The sequence below is a fragment of the Poecilia mexicana genome, unplaced genomic scaffold, assembly GCF_051168715.1.
Source record: "Poecilia mexicana isolate PSO_F unplaced genomic scaffold, ASM5116871v1 scaffold_14, whole genome shotgun sequence".
In the NCBI taxonomy this organism is placed as follows: domain Eukaryota; kingdom Metazoa; phylum Chordata; class Actinopteri; order Cyprinodontiformes; family Poeciliidae; genus Poecilia; species Poecilia mexicana.
The window spans coordinates 13061866-13081401 of NW_028263383.1; the positions used below are offsets into that span (position 1 = coordinate 13061866).

The window sequence follows — 19536 nt, forward strand, 5'->3', positions numbered from 1 at the left end:
AACACAGCATCCAACCATCTGACGCCCAACACAGCATCCAACCATCTGACGCCCAACACAGCATCCAACCTGACGCCCAACACAGCATCCAACCATCTGACGCCCAACACACCATCCAACCTGACGCCCAACACAGCATCCAACCATCTGACGCCCAACACAGCATCCAACCATCTGACGCCCAACACAGCATCCAACCATCTGACGCCCAACACAGCATCCAACCATCTGACGCCCAACACAGCATCCAACCATCTGACGCCCAACACACCATCCAACCTGACGCCCAACACAGCATCCAACCATCTGACGCCCAACACAGCATCCAACCATCTGACGCCCAACACAGCATCCAACCTGACGCCCAACACAGCATCCAACCTGACGCCCAACACAGCATCCAACCATCTGACGCCCAACACAGCATCCAACCTGACGCCCAACACAGCATCCAACCTGACGCCCAACACAGCATCCAACCATCTGACGCCCAACACAGCATCCAACCATCTGACGCCCAACACAGCATCCAACCTGACGCCCAACACAGCATCCAACCTGACGCCCAACACACCATCCAACCTGACGCCCAACACAGCATCCAACCTGACGCCCAACACACCATCCAACCTGACGCCCAACACAGCATCCAACCTGACGCCCAACACAGCATCCAACCATCTGACGCCCAACACAGCATCCAACCTGACGCCCAACACACCATCCAACCTGACGCCCAACACAGCATCCAACCTGACGCCCAACACAGCATCCAACCATCTGACGCCCAACACAGCATCCAACCTGACGCCCAACACAGCATCCAACCATCTGACGCCCAACACAGCATCCAACCTGACGCCCAACACACCATCCAACCTGACGCCCAACACACCATCCAACCTGACGCCCAACACAGCATCCAACCATCTGACGCCCAACACAGCATCCAACCTGACGCCCAACACACCATCCAACCTGACGCCCAACACAGCATCCAACCATCTGACGCCCAACACAGCATCCAACCTGACGCCCAACACACCATCCAACCTGACGCCCAACACAGCATCCAACCTGACGCCCAACACAGCATCCAACCATCTGACGCCCAACACAGCATCCAACCTGACGCCCAACACAGCATCCAACCTGACGCCCAACACACCATCCAACCTGACGCCCAACACAGCATCCAACCTGACGCCCAACACAGCATCCAACCATCTGACGCCCAACACAGCATCCAACCTGACGCCCAACACACCATCCAACCTGACGCCCAACACAGCATCCAACCATCTGACGCCCAACACAGCATCCAACCTGACGCCCAACACAGCATCCAACCTGACGCCCAACACAGCATCCAACCTGACGCCCAACACAGCATCCAACCTGACGCCCAACACAGCATCCAACCTGACGCCCAACACAGCATCCAACCATCCATTTTTGTGGTGATCTGTGTTTTCTGTGGTTATTTTGAGGTTTTCTGTGTTCAGTCCAGTTCCTGTCCTGTCTTCCCTGTTGATTGTTTCCCAAGTCTGCCTAGTTCCCTGATTACCCTCCCTGTGTTTTTAAGTCCACCTGTCTTTGTCGCTTGTCGGATCCTCGTCTAACGTCATTGCTACGTTCGTCTGCCATCATTTATCATGACAACCTGGGCCTCCCTGCGTTTCTCCTCACCACGTCATTACCACATCATGACAATTTTTGCTCTATTTTTCTTCCTTCCAGTAAAATTTAGGCTAAAACCATTTTGTAGTTTCTGGATTTTTGGTTTTTGATGTTTTGGGTAAATTATATGTTTTTAGTTCTTGTTTTGTTTGCAAAATGTTTTACAGTAACTTTGTTAATGTGGTGGATCTGAGGTTTGAAGCGTCTCTCCTCCTTCAGTGTAGGAACCTGTGGAGCAGAAATGTTCAGATAAAAATAATCGTCTGGGACATGAAGCTGTGAAAGGCAGAGCGACGGAGCCAGGAGGAAAACATGGAGGAAAGAGTGAAGAGGATGGAGGGAGGGAGGGAAACCGTTACGCTTTGCTGCCTCTCAATCAGAGGCTCGACCCGGCGGCTCCATGCCTCCCCTTTGCATGTGAAAGGCGGCGTATTGTTGGAGCTTAACTGCACATTTAACCTGTCTGGAGCAAAGAAAGGAGGATCTCTGTCCTCCTCTCATGTCTAACAAACCAATTAGCCAAAAAAACTGAATCCTTTTGCTTCTGGATCGCTTCATGATTAACTGTCAGGAAAATAGATTCACCAAGTTTGGATAAACTGCAAAATCACTGAATCTGACCAATATTTTGGTTTATTGTCTAATGCAAATATCCTAGAACATCTTTTTAAAACGAACTTATTAGTTCAGCAAGACCCAAGAGTTTAAGTCAATAATTCCTTAATACTCATGAAATATTTCTGCTTAATTATTATTTCATCATAATGTCAGAAAATGTTTTAAGTGAAAAGGAATGAAAGGTTATTGACTTTTAGGCAATTAAATATTTTCTTATTTTAAAAAATGATTATTTGCATCTCTTTATGTATTCCTAACATTATATAAAAGTCTTAAATGAAAAATCTGCTAGATTAATAAAAACATCTTATTTTAATTAATAATCAATAAATTGATCAATAACTAACGCAGTCATTGTTTGCAGCCAAAATGAATTGACTGAATTTCATTGTGTCTTCTTTTGGCTAAATTTATTAAATAAAACCCTGAATATGATTAAATTAATCTAAAATAAAAGGTAAAATATAAACAACTGATCCTAATGCTTCAAAAAGTGGCGGAGCTACCGGTCACTGGTTACCATGGCAACTTCCAACTGCAATAAAAACCAGGAGAAAAACTTTTTGACCAAACAAAATAAATTTGAAGAACAAATAAACCATAGAACAATCGAAGCAAGACGAGGTCAGGAGCCGTTCCATTCTGAACCGGTTTCAGTCTGGATTCTGAGGAGCTGATCAACTGGAGACATTGATTATTGATTGAATTCTGGCCTGTTTAATGACAGATTTTGGTGCATGAAGTCCCTCGTTAAGGCGGCAGGTGCAGCTCTCAGCCACCTGCTGACATGTTTCTGCAGAGGTTGCCGGTTCAAATCCCGCCTCAAACCGAACGGCTGCAGTGAGAACATGGAGACCTCTGCGCCCCTCTAAACCCCAGGAATGTCTCATTAAGCCCAGGTCCCTGGCTGGCCAGGGCCTCGGGCCCCCCGGGGCCCCCTGGGCCCCCCGGGGCCCAGGCAGCATCTCTCTCTCTCTCTCTCTGTCTGAGGTCTGTCCGTCTTTCCTTTCTCCCCATCAGGCTTTCAAAGCCCTCAGCACTTCCTCTTCTTTTCACTCGTTTTCCTCAATTGTGTGTGTGTGTGTGTGTGTGTGTGTGTGTGTGTGTGTGTGTGTGTGTGTGTGTGTGTGTGTGTGTGTGGCATCCTAAAACAGAGAGAAAAGAGAGGTGTGTGATTGAATTGAGGTTTTTTGTCCTGAATGAGTCTCGTTTCAAAGAGATTTTTTTCTTTTTAACACTTTGCTGAAGACTGCAGTGGGATTAAGGAGGATTATGCAGATGAGGATGTAATGAGGGCTGAGAGGATATTTAGAGACGTGAAGAGTGTAAAGCACTTTGAGTGTCAAAATGACTGGAAAAGTGCTGTATAAGTTCAGTCCATTTACCATTTTTTGAAGTAAACTAACTGATTTGAGTAAGACTTAAATCTGTTATCTTAAACATGCTTAATAAATTTCTTAAAAAAATATTAACAAATTGAGTTGGATGATTATAATATATTGAATTGGTCAAACTTAATAAATTAATTTGGATAAACTTAATTGAATTGCTTGTTACCTATAGAAGCAATTCAATTAAGTTGGTTCAACTATTTTATTTTTAGTGCTGAAAATCACTAAATCTGACCAAATATTTCTGTTTAGTTTCCACTTGAAATAAAACCTAAATAATTATAGGAACATTTTCAGCAGCAAATAGCCAATAATAACTAAATATTGATCATAAAATATAAAGTATTTTATAAATTACCACCAGTAATTTAAAGGAAACCTATGATGTAAAATTGACATTTGTCACATTTTTATTCTCTCATTTGAGTCTCTAAAATCAAAACGAACGCTTTAAAAAATATGCAGTTGTTTTTTGGTGTCTGGAAAACGAGCCGTTTGAAAAACCCCAGCTGATCTCCAGCGGTTGGTCAGCTGTTTTTCATGCTCTGTACAATGGCTGCTGAAAGTCAAGCATTTTCTTGTTGACTTTGTGCATTCTGGTTGGTTGTGCAGGAGACTCCACTGATGCTTTTCAAAGATGTACAGTTGTATTATTGTGCATCCGTTTGCAGCCATTTTGTTGCAAACGTAAACATTGAGTTGGGGGCGTGGCCAGCAGCAGCTTGTTTGGATTTAAAGCAATAGAGACCCTAAAACAGCTCAGACTGAAACCTAATTATCTGAGAATGATTTAGTGTAAAAAAAACTTAACGGACAGGTTTTGTTTAGGCCGTTGACAAATCCTAACCTGTTATAGGAAGCAGAATAAATCTCCTTTACAAACAGCTGGGGGTATCTAACTTTTACCTCAGGAGATGAAAAGTTGCCACATTTTCTTTATTCACTAAATTCAATCCCATTTTTACAGTTTGTATCCAGTAAAATATTTTTTTATATAACTAAACATGACAGGAAAAGCTGTGTTCAGATTTCCAGACTCCTGGACCGACTGCAGGCCAGGACAGCTGACAGCTGGGCTCACCGTGGGTCAAAGGTCACGGATTGGCAGCGGTGGGGGAGAAAGGTGGATTCTAGAACAGGAAGGAGCGCGAGGCGCCTCCGGATCTCCTGTGACACTCGAAGATCTGTTCACATCCTCTCTGTTTATATTCCATAATAAAAATTTAGGAAAATGTATTTACCTGTTCTTCTTCCTGATTGGCTGCTTCACTCCTTAAGCATCCAGGGAAAAGACACAATGATTGGACCGGACCAACCCCGACAGGGCCTGACCCGACCCGACCGGACCCGAACCACCGGACCTGACCCGACCGGACCCGAACCACCGGACCCGAACCACCGGACCCGACCCGACCGGACCCGAACCACCGGACCCGAACCACCGGACCCGAACCACCGGACCTGACCCCACCGGACCTGACCCACCGGACCCGAACCACCGGACCCGAACCACCGGACCCGAACCACCGGACCTGACCCGACCGGACCTGACCCACCGGACCCGAACCACCGGACCTGACCCGACCGGACCCGAACCACCGGACCCGAACCACCGGACCTGACCCGACCGGACCGGATCAACCCCAACCCTACCCAGAAACTCACCAGACATTCAAACCTGCAGCTTCTGTTCAAGTTTAACAAGTTTTTCATTGAAAGAAACTGATTTGGAAAATAAATATTTCATTTTCTTTGTTCCTTATATGAATTATTGTCATTTTGGTCCTTAAAACACCAAAATTTCCACTTCATTTTGGTTTTTTGAAAATTGCGTCTGGAGATGTAATTTTTAAATATTAACTGCTTTATAATTTGATTAGTTACTCAGTATTTGAGTAAACTTTTTACTAAATACTTTGTATTCTTACCGAGTCTCTTTTTGGTTCCTCTTCCTGTAATTATTTCGTCTCATTTGTTGCTGTTGGTTTTTCCTCATCATAATTGTGGTGATGCCGCCCCCTGCTGGACGGCAGTGGCACAGAGCCGTTTCTGGGCGAACAGATGAATGTTTGGGTTTGGAGGGTTGGTGGATCTTTGTGTTGTTTTCTCTCAGATGCTTTTCTTGTTTTTTAGAAACTCCTGGTGAATAATCTGAATAATATGATACGGTTCCATGTTTTCATCATTAACCAGAAAAAAAAGAAAAACCTCCACATACTGGAAGAGGTTTACATTTCTTTGTCGTTTCTCCTGCTTCGTGTTGTTGGACTGGAGCTGATGAAGTTTCTATGGTTTCACATCGAGACAAATTCCGAGTTTCAGGAACATGCTACAGAAGACTAATGAAGTAATTAATCTGATGAGACCGGTCAGTTCCAGGGTTTAAAGGTTTTGGGTTTTTCATCATAGTTCAGGTTGTTTTGTTGTGACTTTTTGTCCAGTTAGTTTTATTTTTTTCAGTGTGTTTTCTAGTTTTTATTATTAATGAATTGTTTAGTTTTAGTTCAGTTTTTATTAGTTATAGGAGTAGTTTTGGGGGAGCGGGGCCGGGGGGTTGTACTTTAGTGAAAGTATAAATATTTACTTTCATGAAAAAGTGAAAGTATTATAACATAACCTGACTAATGAATCCTCAGCAGAAGAAATACTTTTTAAAACATTAATTTAGCTGATTGGTGTTTTCTGCCTGCAGCTTTTATTCAGGTTTTTTATTGAAAGAAATTAAACATTTTCTTTTGCCTGATTTTGTTGCTTATATGAATTATTGTCATTTTGGTTCTTAAAGTACCAACATTTCCGAATAACTTTATATTTTGGCCTGTCCAATGATGTAAGTATTCAATTGATAATTTGGTCATTTACTCAGTACTTTAGTCGACTTTTTACTGAATATTTTTTACTCTTAGTTGAGTAATATTTTCCTCAGCACATTAGAAGTTTTTAGTTTCTAACGGCTCGCCGGAAGTCTAATCAAACACGTTATTAAAGCGGACGTGATGCAATCTGCACAAACAGAAAACCTCCGCAGCGTCGATTCGGATTCATGTGAGCTGGAGATTTTCAGATCCAAATGTGTGAAAACAAAAGTTTCTGGTTCTGATGGACGGGTCCGTTTCTGCTCTCACCCTCCGCGCTGCTGCCCCCTTGTGGACGTTTTTATTCACGTTTCAGACACGGAGGAGAACCTGTTGGAAAAACTCATGAAATGTAGAGCTGCACCTAACAAGCCGATCATCCTGATCATTAACCACTTCAGTCATTTTATACATAAGAAAAACATTTAAAATACAAATAAACAAATAATTGAATCCAGTGAACATTTGATTGTTTAAAAAACCCTTCAGACATCAACATGAGAAAAGTTCAGGCCTTTCTCCTGGATTAACATTAATACAGAGTAGAGATGATTGATTATTTATTGATTAGCTGATTAATAATTTGATAGAAAACGAAACCAAATAGGAAATTTATTTTTTTATTTGAACCAAGTGAAACTAAAACCACTCCGGGTAAAACCAATTTAATCACAGCAGAAGAGTTTTTTATTTTTTATTTTAAATGTAAAATGTTTTTATTTTTTATAGTTTTGGTTTAATTTCTGCTCCTTCAGGAAATAACTTTTCTTTGTCTGTTCACTCTAATGATTAATGAATTACTAAACTAGTTGATATTTATTGCAATAATTGATTAATGAGCTTCACCACACTTTTATTCCAGCTTTATGAAGCTGGTTTATGACTGGACATGTCGGTAAATTAAGATAATTACATTGTGACTGGCACACAACGTAATTATTACATTGTGTAATATGTGACCCATCGTTTGACATATCTGAAAGAAATATAACTGAAGATATCTAGAATGATTATTCAAGCCACAAGATCAGTACAGGTATCTTACGTTGTGGAGAGTGAAAATATCCGTTTAGACATTTAATGAAACTGATTTAATGGTTAAACCGCCTGCTGATCCAGCGTTTCGCTCTGTTTCCCTGCAGATGTTAGATTGAATCAACCAAAGATGGAACCAGTCCTACGCCTGAACCTCGGAGCCATAAGAACCCACAGCCACCTGCACAGCTTTGAAAAGCATCAGTGGAGCCTACTGCACATCCAACCAGAATGCAACAAGTCACCAACTAAACTCTTGTCTTTTCCAGTAGCCATTGTTTAGTGTATAAGAACTAGCTGACCAAATGCTGGATATCAGCTGGGGTTGCTAGGTAACAACTTAGTGTTGGTGAAATTTGACTGAACAATCTGGAAGTTTTTTGAAACATTTCATTTTCCACAGAAAATCATAAAGTTATTACCAGAAACCAGCTGGATGTTTTAAAGAGCTTTGACTGATTTTAGACACAAATGATGACAAAATGATTCAGTCTGAACTTACTGACATTAGACTATTTTTTTAAATGGTGAAAATAAAGTCCTGATAATTCAAGAATAAAGTTGTAATCATAGGAGAATAATCACAAACAAAAAATAAGAAGTTACTAAAAATAAGAGAAAAAAGTTTTTCAATTAGAAAAAACCTTTGACAGAGTTTTGAAGGTCTGGATGAGGAGATCGGTGATTCTCTCTTTGGAATAAATTATTTATTTACCCGACATCTGAAAACAGAGAATTTGATGCTGATGGTCTAATAGATCAACCAAATATGCTAAAAATAACACATTTTAATGCAAATCTCAAATGTTTGACATTATTCTGAAAGTTTAATAAGAACTCTGTGTGTGTACATATATATTTATATATAAGTGCACCATGGGGGGCCAAGAGGCGCCCGGGGGCCGCTCCCTCAGGAGCCGCCCCTGCTCTGCAGGTCTGAAGCGGCTCATGCTGAAGCAGTAGAAAAGCAGCCATGATGTTTCAATCTGGAATCGGGTTTTTTCCGGCTGATCTCAGAGACCCGGAGCTGCGCAGTGCCGCCCAAAGTGGCGCTGTTCTGCGCAGCTGAAAGCCGCAGCAGGCCCCGTCCCGTCTGAATAAATCAGTTTCTGGGTTCTGAGTCCAGCCCGGGTGCTGCTGCTCAAGCAGGGCTGGAAATCAAAACGTGACGTGAAATGAGCGGAAGCTGCTGAGTGTCCAGGTTTCTGCTGCTGCTTCTCCGTTTGTTCCCAGCGATGACCCCACGGAGCTGCGAGGCGCCGCGGCGCCACACTACGACCCGCCCACAGTCATGAGGCTCTGCGGCCATTTCCACTCAGGTTCCCCGCATCTCCGCCCGATGCCCGCACGGATGCGTGTGTCTGTGCGGACGCATTGAGCAGTCAGTGTGAAAGCTGCCCAGCCTCCCAGATAAAAGCAGAAGAATCCCAAAGCTTTGGTGAGAGCAGCTGGAGGCGAACAGGAAGGCAGGAGAAGCTCCGCGCTGCGCGGCCGAAGGCTGCCGCGCTGGCCGCCGCAACAAGCACCAAACCCGGGAGGAAAGCAGCTCAGGCTGCTTTCCTCCCAGTAAATGTCCTGCTGCTGTTTTACGTACGACACACACACACACACACACACACACACACACACACACACACACACACACACACACACAAGAGGGACATAACTGTGACTCTGCTCTGTGTAACATAAGCAGAGGAAACTATCTGCCGCCGTGGAGAAAAGCTGGAAGGATTTCCTCCAGAACCGCAGCAGAGGTTCGATGTGCGGCTCGGTTCCTCCGGGTTTGGGTCACCCTCATACCGAACATGCATTAACACTTTGTGGCCTGTTTTCCGTTCCCCCTCTCGCCTTTGGAGGACCTCCATTTTGAAGAGACATGGCGCGGCTCGGTGGCTCGGACGGCAGCGGGTTCTGGTTCTGGCTGGTTCCGGTGGTTCCGGCGGACAGCTGGAGCTTTTCTTCCTGATCAGGTAGCGGAGGAGGACATGTCGGGACTGATCCATTGATTCTTCATTCTGTGGTTTTGTCTTGAGCTGCAGCCTTTAGGCTCCCTGAAGCATCGAGGGCCAAAAATAATTAAACATTTGAATTTCAACACAGTTCTTTAATGCAGTAAATAATTACCAATATGGAAACATATTGTTGAGTAAAACATTTATTAAGTACACAAATAATCCAGAAATAAAAAAATGTATTTGATGTTAAAATTATACAAACGTTAATAAAAAGTAATGATTTAATTTTATAGAATATTTTAATATTTTTGCCTCAAGGACTCAAAGGCCCATGTGGCGTAAGTATAATCTGTACCTGCCCACTAGGGGGCGTAGTCCAGGTTTGCCTGCAGTTATACTCCCGTCCGAAGGGTGGCGCCAAACAGACTTTGATTCAGTTCAAGAACAAGATTTTGCCATTTAATGCCGTTCTGGTTGTTATCGAGTTATTTTAGAACAAAATGCCACAGATTGATTTGTTCCGACAACAACAGAACATTTGGAGTCATTTTCTACAATCTACAGACTTTAAATATGGACGAGCAGCCAGCTGGGCGGAATCAAGCGGTATTCATTTGTCATATTTTACAGTTGGAAAATGAATGGGACTCGGATGATTTGGCTAATTTATGTATTAGCAGCCACAAGGGTACAAACGCTTGAAATAATTTATTTTTAAAAATTCTTCCTGTTTTCTCTGTAGGCAGCGTATAAGCCAACAGATTATCGCCCCCTATGGGCTGCTGGAAGAATTACAGTGAGATGCCGTGGAAGCAGACTCAAGGTTAGAGGTCAGAGGTTGTTTAGGACTCATCTGATTGGTTAACCTGCTAAACAATGGTGTTAGCTACGCCCACTAATTGATAATTGATCAAATTAATATTTTATTAATTTAACTTAAATACAATTTTAATCAATTCTAAAAGTTGTCAGTGTCAAGCTAGCCCAGCTGACCTACCTCCGCCTCTGTTTTTATTTTTAATTATTTTTCTGAGCTGTGACCTGATTGGACCTTATTATTTATTTTTAGTTTTAATAATCCACAGCAGGGCACTGCATCATTTTTTATGTTAAAATATTTAAGGCGTTATGCAACAGCCAATAACACGCTAGCATGATGCTAGTCATCACGTCATGTCAAGTTTCATATAATAAAATCAATTATTAAATAAATACTAAATCTGCCTGCATGTGAGATATAAGAAATACTTAAAAATTAATTTACAATAAAATAATAAGCTAACTTGTTATTTTTCCTTTTGCACCATCACATAAATCTTTCGTAGCGATGTTTGATTGAATCGTGCGGCTCCCGGCAGGTGACGGGGTTAATTATGAAGGATGCAGAAAAGGGGCGGGGCTTCTGGCTGTTTTGGTGATTTTCTGGGTTTTGGTGATGAAGATGCGCTGAGCGGCGGTGACGCCTGGCCGAGTGACTGCCGGCAGGAAGCGGCCAGCAGAGCAGCCACCCTCTGGCTGAATTAGAAACGAGATTAGAAACGGGATTATAAAGTTATTTCAAAGCAAACAGAGGAATTTGTGATGTGTTAGGCTGTTCCCGGGCCGCTGGGTTAGCGCATGCTTTGGGAGGAGGGGAGTGTGTGTGTTGGAGGGGGAATGGGTGAGAGAGAGAGAGAGCTCAGGATCCGGGCCTAGGAAGTGCTGCCGCGGGGACTCGCCTCATCCGCTCTCAAAAATCCTGAAATTGGCCCGTTTATCCACCAGAATGAGGCGGCGGCGCGGCGCGGCGCCGCTCCGCTACACCGGAATGGTAAGATTCAGGCGGCACATCCCGCGACATGCGACGTTTTCTGCGCGATTTCTGCTTTTTCTGATGTTCATAGCCCCGCATATGTCGGTGGGAGCGCGTGCGCGTGTCTGCGTGTATGTGCGCGCGCGTGCGTGCTCGTGTGCGTTGCTGAACTTGTTGTTTTTTGTCGCGTTTGGTTTTTATTTCCAGGCATCAAGCCGCCGCATGCATAATGCACACATGTCGTCACACACCGACACACATACACGCACACACTTTTCCTCGTGCGTGGACGCGTGCGCGCCTGTGTCCACGTTAATCCCAATCCCTGATGGTTTTTTTAATCATGTAACCTGACGTTGCGGGCCTGATTGGCCGCCGCGCGTCCATGAGATTCCAGCCTGACCTTATCGCGTTGGATGTCATTTCCAACATCTCGCGATAGCAGCGCAGACCGGCAGCTCCGTGTTTTCAGCTGAAATGTGACGTTAGGACGCGCCGCTGCAGGATCCATGTTTTATTTTGGCTTCATTCAGATCTGAAGAGGAAACAGAGCTGCAGCTCAGCTCAGATAATTACTGCATAGCGATATCACAGAAACTAACGGATTCATTGCAGCCCAGAGAAATATTAAAAACCGAGATGATTTTGACCTTTCCAACTTTAGCTAACTTTATTTATCAGCGGTTCAATTTGAAATGTTTTCCCATTTTCTTCTTTTTCTTCTTCCATTTCGCACATAAACTATCATGAATCTTTGTTTGGCGGTGAATTATTTTTACACAAATCTAATATGTTTTACCTAGTATTTATGTGACTGTAAACTATAATTAAACCAAAAATATCTAAATCATTTTTATCTGATTGAGATAGAAAAACTTTTTTTTTTTTTTTTAACAATAGGCTGGTATCAGGCAGGTAAATATAACAATAATAAAACAACTTTTAAATTAGCTGCTCTGTTATCGCCTAATATATCAGCTGTTATATAATTAATTTTCTTGTTTTATTGGTTGATATTGCTGCTTATTTTCTCTGTTGGCCTGTTTTAAATACTGAAGATAAAAGAAATAAAGTATAAAGATTTTATCACTGCATCTGTCATTATGAGTTACAGTGAAACTAAGTGTAAGCTCAGTGTTTGTTTGAGCTCAGATTTCTATGACCAAATTGGGATAATTTGAGACTTTTTAATTTTCTATGGTATACATAGAAGACATATTGGCTTCAGTGTTGCTGTTGCTGAGTTTGTTGCCAACATGGTTAAAGTTGCTCCGGCTCTGAAATATTTTCACAGTTTATAACATAAATATAAAAAGACGTTAATATTTTAGTCTTTAGGTGAACCGCGTGGCTCACCTGGCTTAAAACTTTAGTTCAGAAAAATTGTTTGAACGATCGTTCAATGGAGTATACGGACTCTAAAAAAAAGACAATTTCTGTTTCAGGGCCGGATCATGTCAGAATGAGTGGGCCTTCCAAAGGCCCTGACAGGAAGTCCAGCTGCCCTTTGACCCCGGCCCTTGACCCGTGCTGCATCAGCCCAGCCATGTCAGCCGCCGCCTCCTCCCTCAAACACACGTCTGTCTACGGCTACATCCAGTCAGACCACTCTTCCTCCTCCTCCTCTTCCTCATATAGCCCCCTGAGGAGGCTGCAGCACCTCACCAAGATGGTGAGCCGGCCCGACCTGGTGCTGCCGAGCCGGGGGCCCGACCGGCGCTGGGACTGGGGGTCCAACCAGAGGGACAGGACAGAGGACTGCTGGGCAGAGTACAGAGAGTATTCTGTCTCCCAGGAAGACGTTGACGTCTCATCTTCTTCTGGTGAAAAGCAAACGGAGCTCCAAAGTGAAAGTAAAGACTTTCCTGCTGTTTGTTGCCACCAGTCTGCTGTTTCTGAGAAAATGGGAGGCAACTCTCCATCCAGTGCGCCAAGCCCGGCCTTCTCTCTGGACAGCAGCAGCCCCTTCGCCAACGGCCTGCTGCACTTCGACTCGGCTCTGTTTGAGGCCGACGGCGCCGACGAGGAACCGCAGAGCGCCGCGCCCGGCCCTGGTTTCCTGGACAAACGCGACCAGCCGCCGACCGCGCTGCAGCTCACCCCCGTAGACGCTCGTCTGGACCCAGAGGAGTCGGCGGCGGCGGCGGCGCCCAAGGTGGTGACACGCTCCCAGTCCTCGGGTCAGCGCCGGCGGTACTGGGACGGCTCAGAGGACGAGTGGGACAGCGACTCGGAGCTCTTCCTGTTCGATGACTGTCCTGCATGGCGGACGGTGGTAGGCTCAGCTTCCTTCTGTCTGTAGCATGGAGGCAATAACTCTATAATGTCTATTGCCATAGGGACAGGATCTATATCGATAGATAATATGTCTGTAGAATAATCAATATAATATTGACTGAACTCTGATCCAGAACCGCACAGTATTCTGGGAGATGTGGGCAGAGGACAGACTTGACCCGCTCAAACTCCCATGAGTGGCTAAGCTAGCTGGGTAGCATCAACTAACTGACTCTCTCTTCGGTTACCTAGCAACTCTCTCACTCTTCGGTTACCTAGCAACAGCCTGTTGCAGCAGTTCCAGGTTTCTCCTCATAGATGCTTAAAAATAAAAAAATGTGAAGTGAAAATTGGGTCAAACAGTTCAGCAAACAAAATAAAATCAAACCAATAATGATCAATATTAGCTGATATGACATATTGTTTTTCAGCCGTATCGTCCAACTGTAGTTAATCATAAAAACAGAAAACTAACATTTATATTTATATTGGCTAATGTGCAGTAGGCGTCTCCTAATCAACCTATAAAAACTTAAAACAATTTAAAAGGCAATGAAACAACACAGTAAGATAAAATGTCCTTCACAAAGTATGTTTTTACGGTGTAGTTCAGAGTGACATAACCCATTCATCGACTCAAACAACTGAAGGATTTGCTGTTAAATGAACTAGTGTACATTTTGCTGCAGTTTGTTTTGTGGGTGAAATTGTTTATTAATCAATGGAAAACAGAATTAAAGAGGTCAAAGGTCAGAAACATTTGCTTCTGGTTTATCTGCATGCTTGTGAAATAACTACATGAGAAAACAGCGTGTGGATTTGTTTAGAGTGTTCGTGTCCTGCAGCAGCCGAGCGGCTCCAGGAAAAAGCCTCCGCCTCCGGTGAAGTTCGCTGAGGGGGAAATCGTTTGGGCGAAGTTCGGCCGCCGGCCCTGGTGGCCGTGTGAGGTGCTGTCCGACCCGGCACTGGGCGTCTATCACCGGATGAAAGGTAGAACCACAAACTCGTTTTTATTTAGTTAACGATTAATCGATCACTAAATTAGTTAACAATTATTTCTGTAATGATTAAAACAATTAATTGTTACTAATCAATGTTCAGCTTGGTTTCAGTTTGACTTTGACCTTGTTTTACTCCAGGTGGGTCGTCGCTATGGAAACGACTCACCAGGAGGACAATTGCTTCCTGGCAGCTTCAGCCTGAATCTTCTCTAATTTAATTTGTTTCATTTTTTCTCAACACGTTTCCAGCAACTGTTGATTATTTCCATCAAAACGTCAGACACGATGGTGACTCAACTGGAAAATAATTTTCTGAAGATTATAAGACTTTGTTTGAAATTGCAACACATTTTCAGACATCAGTCTTTATACTGGTGCTTTTTTCTTGTACTTTGCCAAATTATTTTTGCACTAATGATTTATGTTTTACGATTTTCAACCACCTTGTTTGATGTTTCATCCATATTTCAGCATATTGTTAATTCTTTCTGTACTTTCCGGGTATTGCTGTTGTAATTTCCACTTTCTAAAAACAATCAGCAGGTATTGGTTTCTTTGCAGAGCCCTGTGACCGGCTCTGTCGGCTGTATCACGTCCGGACCTTTGGGGAGCCGAAGGAGTTCGTTTGGGTGGAGGAAAAATCAACTCAGGCGTTCCACGGAGGCTTTGAGTTCGACCAACTTCTCCTTTTGAGACGAAGAAGCAAGCAAAGAGAGCAGAACAACAGAAACACTGTAAGTGTTCAATTGTGACTTATTGCATGATGCGTGTTCTGATGAAAGGTTGGTCCTTCGCTTTATTTTGGGACAGTAGCTCTAATCCAGAACACTAACAGAAATCTGTGACTACCAAAAGCATCATGAGAAGATAACAGTCTGTTGTTTTGGTTAATTAAGTCTTACGGACATGTTTTCTCATCTTGCTGCAGATCCCTAAGCGTTTCCAGCATTTGTGGAGATGCAGTGTGGCCGAGGCTGAATCTGTTCTGTCTGGGCGACCCGACGTTTCTCCGTCTCTGGCTCCATCCACAGATCAAACCTTTTCCTGCAGTTCCCCGGCAGAAGGACAGAAGAAGCCCCATCCAGCCGTTCCCTCGCCCTCTCTGCCGGTTCCCACTGTTTCTGAACCGTTGCACTTAAAGAACGGATCCACCTCGTCTGCAGCTACAGCACAGACAAAACCAAGCACTTTAAAGAAAACTTCTACCAAGAAGAAGCGAAGCAAATCCCTTCAGGACCTTGGGAATGAAAACACATTGTGTTGCAGTCTTGATCAGTCTCACAGAGACAACAGAGAGTGCCCATACTCTGATCTCGACTCAGTCCCAAAGATTTTGTGTCCTAAAGCTCTTGAGCGTCAGCCAAAGCTGCTTCCATGCCAGCCGTCTGCGGCTGCAGTCAAAGAGCTAAAGAAGCAGCCAGACACCCAGACCGGACTGTGGTTCAGTAAATCGGGCAGAGACCGGCGACCTAAAACTACCAGCCCAGTGTCAGACCGCTCCCTCTTTAGTAAGGGTCCCTGTAAGAAAAAGCACTTATCCACCGTTAGCAAGAAGGCGCCGGTTCCCTCTGCCTCGATGATCAACGCCTGGTCCAATGACCCAGTCATACTGGCAGACAGTAATAAGTCAACAGATAATGGTCCAATACATGAACACTCAGTACCTGAGAAATGTAGGGCCAGCGAGGCCAACCCTGTTGAAGGAAGAGGTGGGTCTTTAGACAAACCAAAGGCCCAGCTGTCCACTGAAGACAAACAGACTTCTGAGACCAAAATAAACCCTTCAAGCATTTCGTCTGACGACCCGGATGTTGAAAAAGACTTTTATCCCTCAAAGAAAGTCGGTTTAAATGATGACTCAGATTCTCCAAAGACGATAACATTTGTAAGTTCAACTGAACTTTCTGTCGTAATTGCTACTAAACAACTTGATGAAACTGAAAAACCTTCTGACCAGGAGAAAGAAAGCAAGCAGACTTTGGGGCCCTGTTTAGAAGTCGAAAACAGGGATCCAGTCTCAATATTAGAAAAACAAAAAAATCTGGTCTCTAAATGCAGACTCCCGTTTGTGAAACTAATACGCAAGGAGTTAGAACAAAACAAATATTTACACTCATGTCTGACAAATGTCACCACTAACAGAAGTGAATGCAATAAGAAAGAGAAGACATCAGATAGTAATGTGAATAAAGCTGCAGCTAATAAATCAGACTTGACAGGCAGCAAAACGAGCGTCTCCACGGATCAAATTACACCTTCAAAATTCATCAAGGTCTCAGTCAAGAAGCTACGAGCTAGAAGTGAGTCTGGCCTACTTCGGCTGTCATCAGAGTCACCGCCTGAACACAACACTAAGACACCCGAACACAACGCTAAGACACCCGAACACAACGCTAAGACACCCGAACACAACACTAAGACACCCGAACACAACGCTAAGACACCCGAACACAACGCTAAGACACCCGAACACAACGCTAAGACACCCGAACACAACACTCCCATGCCCGGAAACAACGCTAAGACACCTGAAAATAACGCTCCCACATCTGGAAACAACACTAAGACACTTGGAAATAACGCCAAGACACCTGGAAACAACGCCAAGACACCTGGAAATAACACCAAGACACCTGGAAACAACGCCAAGACACCTGGAAACAACGCCAAGACACCTGGAAACAACGCCAAGACACCTGGAAATAACACCAAGACACCTGGAAACAACGCCAAGACACCTGGAAACAACGCCAAGACACCTAGAAACAACGCCAAGACACCTGGAAACAACGCCAAGACACCTGGAAACAATGCTAAGACACCTGGCAACAATGCTCTCACATCCACAAAACTTTCTGATGCGTTGAGCAGCCCAGAAGTAGAACGTATCCCAGCGTCAAACGTTAGTCTAGAAAGTATCACCGCCTTATCATGCAATGAATCAGACAGATTAGAATGTAAAGACATTTCTGTTTGCAGTCAAACAAAGACATCGTCTGACCAGCCAGACAGCTCAGAGGAAAACACTTCATCTACTAAAACTGCAGCTTCTCCAACAGGAAGTCCTCACCTCCCTGAAAATCGGCCTTCTCCAAAATCCAGAAAAGCTGTTCACAAATTGACGCAGGCTAAAGAAATTCAGAAAGTCCTGAAAGAGCAGCCGGCGCATCTTCCAGCAAGCAGTCGGCTGATGACCAGAGCCCTGAAGGCCTTGCAGGTTGTCGACCAGAGGAAGCGTAGAAAAGCCCAGCAGGAGATTGTGCAAACTAAGCTGAGCAAACCTCTGGACACACTTCAGGATTCTGCTGAGCCCAAATTTGATATTTGCACTAATTTAAAACTTCTAAAATCTACTCACATTGACAATGGTGACTGCTTTTCTAGATGTAGCTCCCCTTCCATACTGTTCTCTGATTCAGATGATTTTGAAGCTGATGTTAAAAGTGAAGATGAAGACCTTTCAGTTTCTTCAACTCCGCCAATGGACTTCATACCACTTACATCTATAGTTAAGGCAAAGCATGAAGATCTGCCCCCACCAACACAACCTCCATCACCTCAATCACCGTTTTCCTTCATGAAAGCCTTCAAGAATGTTACGGAGGTTTCCTTTCAATCCTTACCAAACGGCAGCAATGGAAAGCCAGTCTCTTTCAGGCCAGACTCAAAATACCAGTTTAGCACTTTTCTTATGATGCTGAAGGACTTGCATGACACTAGAGAGCGAGAAGGCGCGCCCCTAGAGTTAGAGATTGGGCCACCCAGTGCACATGTGAAGGAGGAGCCGCTGATGATGCCATACAAGGCTCCACTGGAAGGACACGGCCACACATGTGTTCTTAGCAAAACCGATCCAATTGCAGATAAAAGTGTGATTGGACAGAGCAGATGTGGTAAAGGCCAGAAACTCAAGAGGCCCTGTAGCAGAAAGAGTGGCAGCCATTGGTTGAAAGGGAAAACCAATCGCAGAGTGTCTGGACCTGGTTTTCCTGGAATAAAGTCAGCAACAGGAATCACTTCCTGGCCAACAGCAGATATCACTTCAAAAATACTGGATGTACAAATTGGCAGTAGCTGGATGCAGGCTGGCTGTAGTGGAGACATTGGTGGGCAAGAGGAGCAGCAGAGATGGGAAAGACTGAAGGGCAACCAACAGGTTGGTGTTCCTCTGGAAAGGAGGGAATGTCTGACACTCATCCTGGAACAGCCAACCAGCCTCGGAGACGACATGGTGAACAAGACGGACTTGATTCTTGAAGCTGAGGAACAAGACAAGACTTCAGCCGGTAAGGACAGTCTGACGTACCGTCCTCACAAAAATAACGACAATGGAAAGTTGGCATTTTCTGTAGCACAATCCATTTTGTGAAATGTGATAAACTGAACATGAAAACTGCTGACTTCCTGCTATTAGAGCTGAGATAAAACACCTGTAATGTGGATGAAGGTGGTTATCTGTGCATTTACTACAGATCAGACTAAAGGCAGAGTAAACATTCAAAACTTTTCCAGACTTTGGATGAATTGTTTTTCCAAGACTTATTGCAACAACCAATGTTTTCCTGTCTGTTAGGCTACATTTACTCTGCAGAATGAAGTGACCTAAATCCCCCTTTTTTTTTTTGCCTTAATGCGATCTGCATCTGATCTTTTCATGACAGTCTGAACAACACAGATCCGTTTCTGATCTTTTGAAATGTGACCTGTGTCTGCATGGGCAGGTCACATCCATCCAACCATTTTCTTTAGCCTCAGCTTTCTGTTCTTATCTAATCAAAGGGGCACCTGCTTGGCCTTCTGCTGCTGTAGCCCATTTCTTTCAAAGTTTGACTGGTTGTCCATTCAGATATGGAATTAGCCAGTAGATCATCAGTTTCTGGAACAGTAAACATATCCTGAATGTCTTCCCTTTCTAAAGCTCGGGTTGAT

The 19536-nt window shown here is 44.0% G+C and overlaps 1 protein-coding gene across 3 annotated transcripts in view; it reads left to right on the forward strand.

Moving 5' to 3' along the window:
- Nucleotides 1-8571: 8571 nt before the first annotated feature.
- Nucleotides 8572-19536, forward strand: part of nsd1b (nuclear receptor binding SET domain protein 1b) — a 42771-nt gene continuing 31806 nt past the window's right edge. For 2 of the 3 annotated variants that reach the window (XM_088012210.1, XM_088012212.1), the window contains exons 1-5: nucleotides 10908-11347; nucleotides 12775-13604; nucleotides 14452-14596; nucleotides 15169-15341; nucleotides 15536-18893. In XM_088012210.1, the coding sequence (XP_087868336.1) occupies nucleotides 12792-13604; nucleotides 14452-14596; nucleotides 15169-15341; nucleotides 15536-18893 (4489 nt within the window). In that variant the 5' untranslated portion in view covers nucleotides 10908-11347; nucleotides 12775-12791. Of the gene's footprint in view, nucleotides 9553-10907; nucleotides 11348-12774; nucleotides 13605-14451; nucleotides 14597-15168; nucleotides 15342-15535; nucleotides 18894-19536 lie in introns of those variants that run through there. The other variant, XM_088012211.1, reaches the window with a different exon arrangement.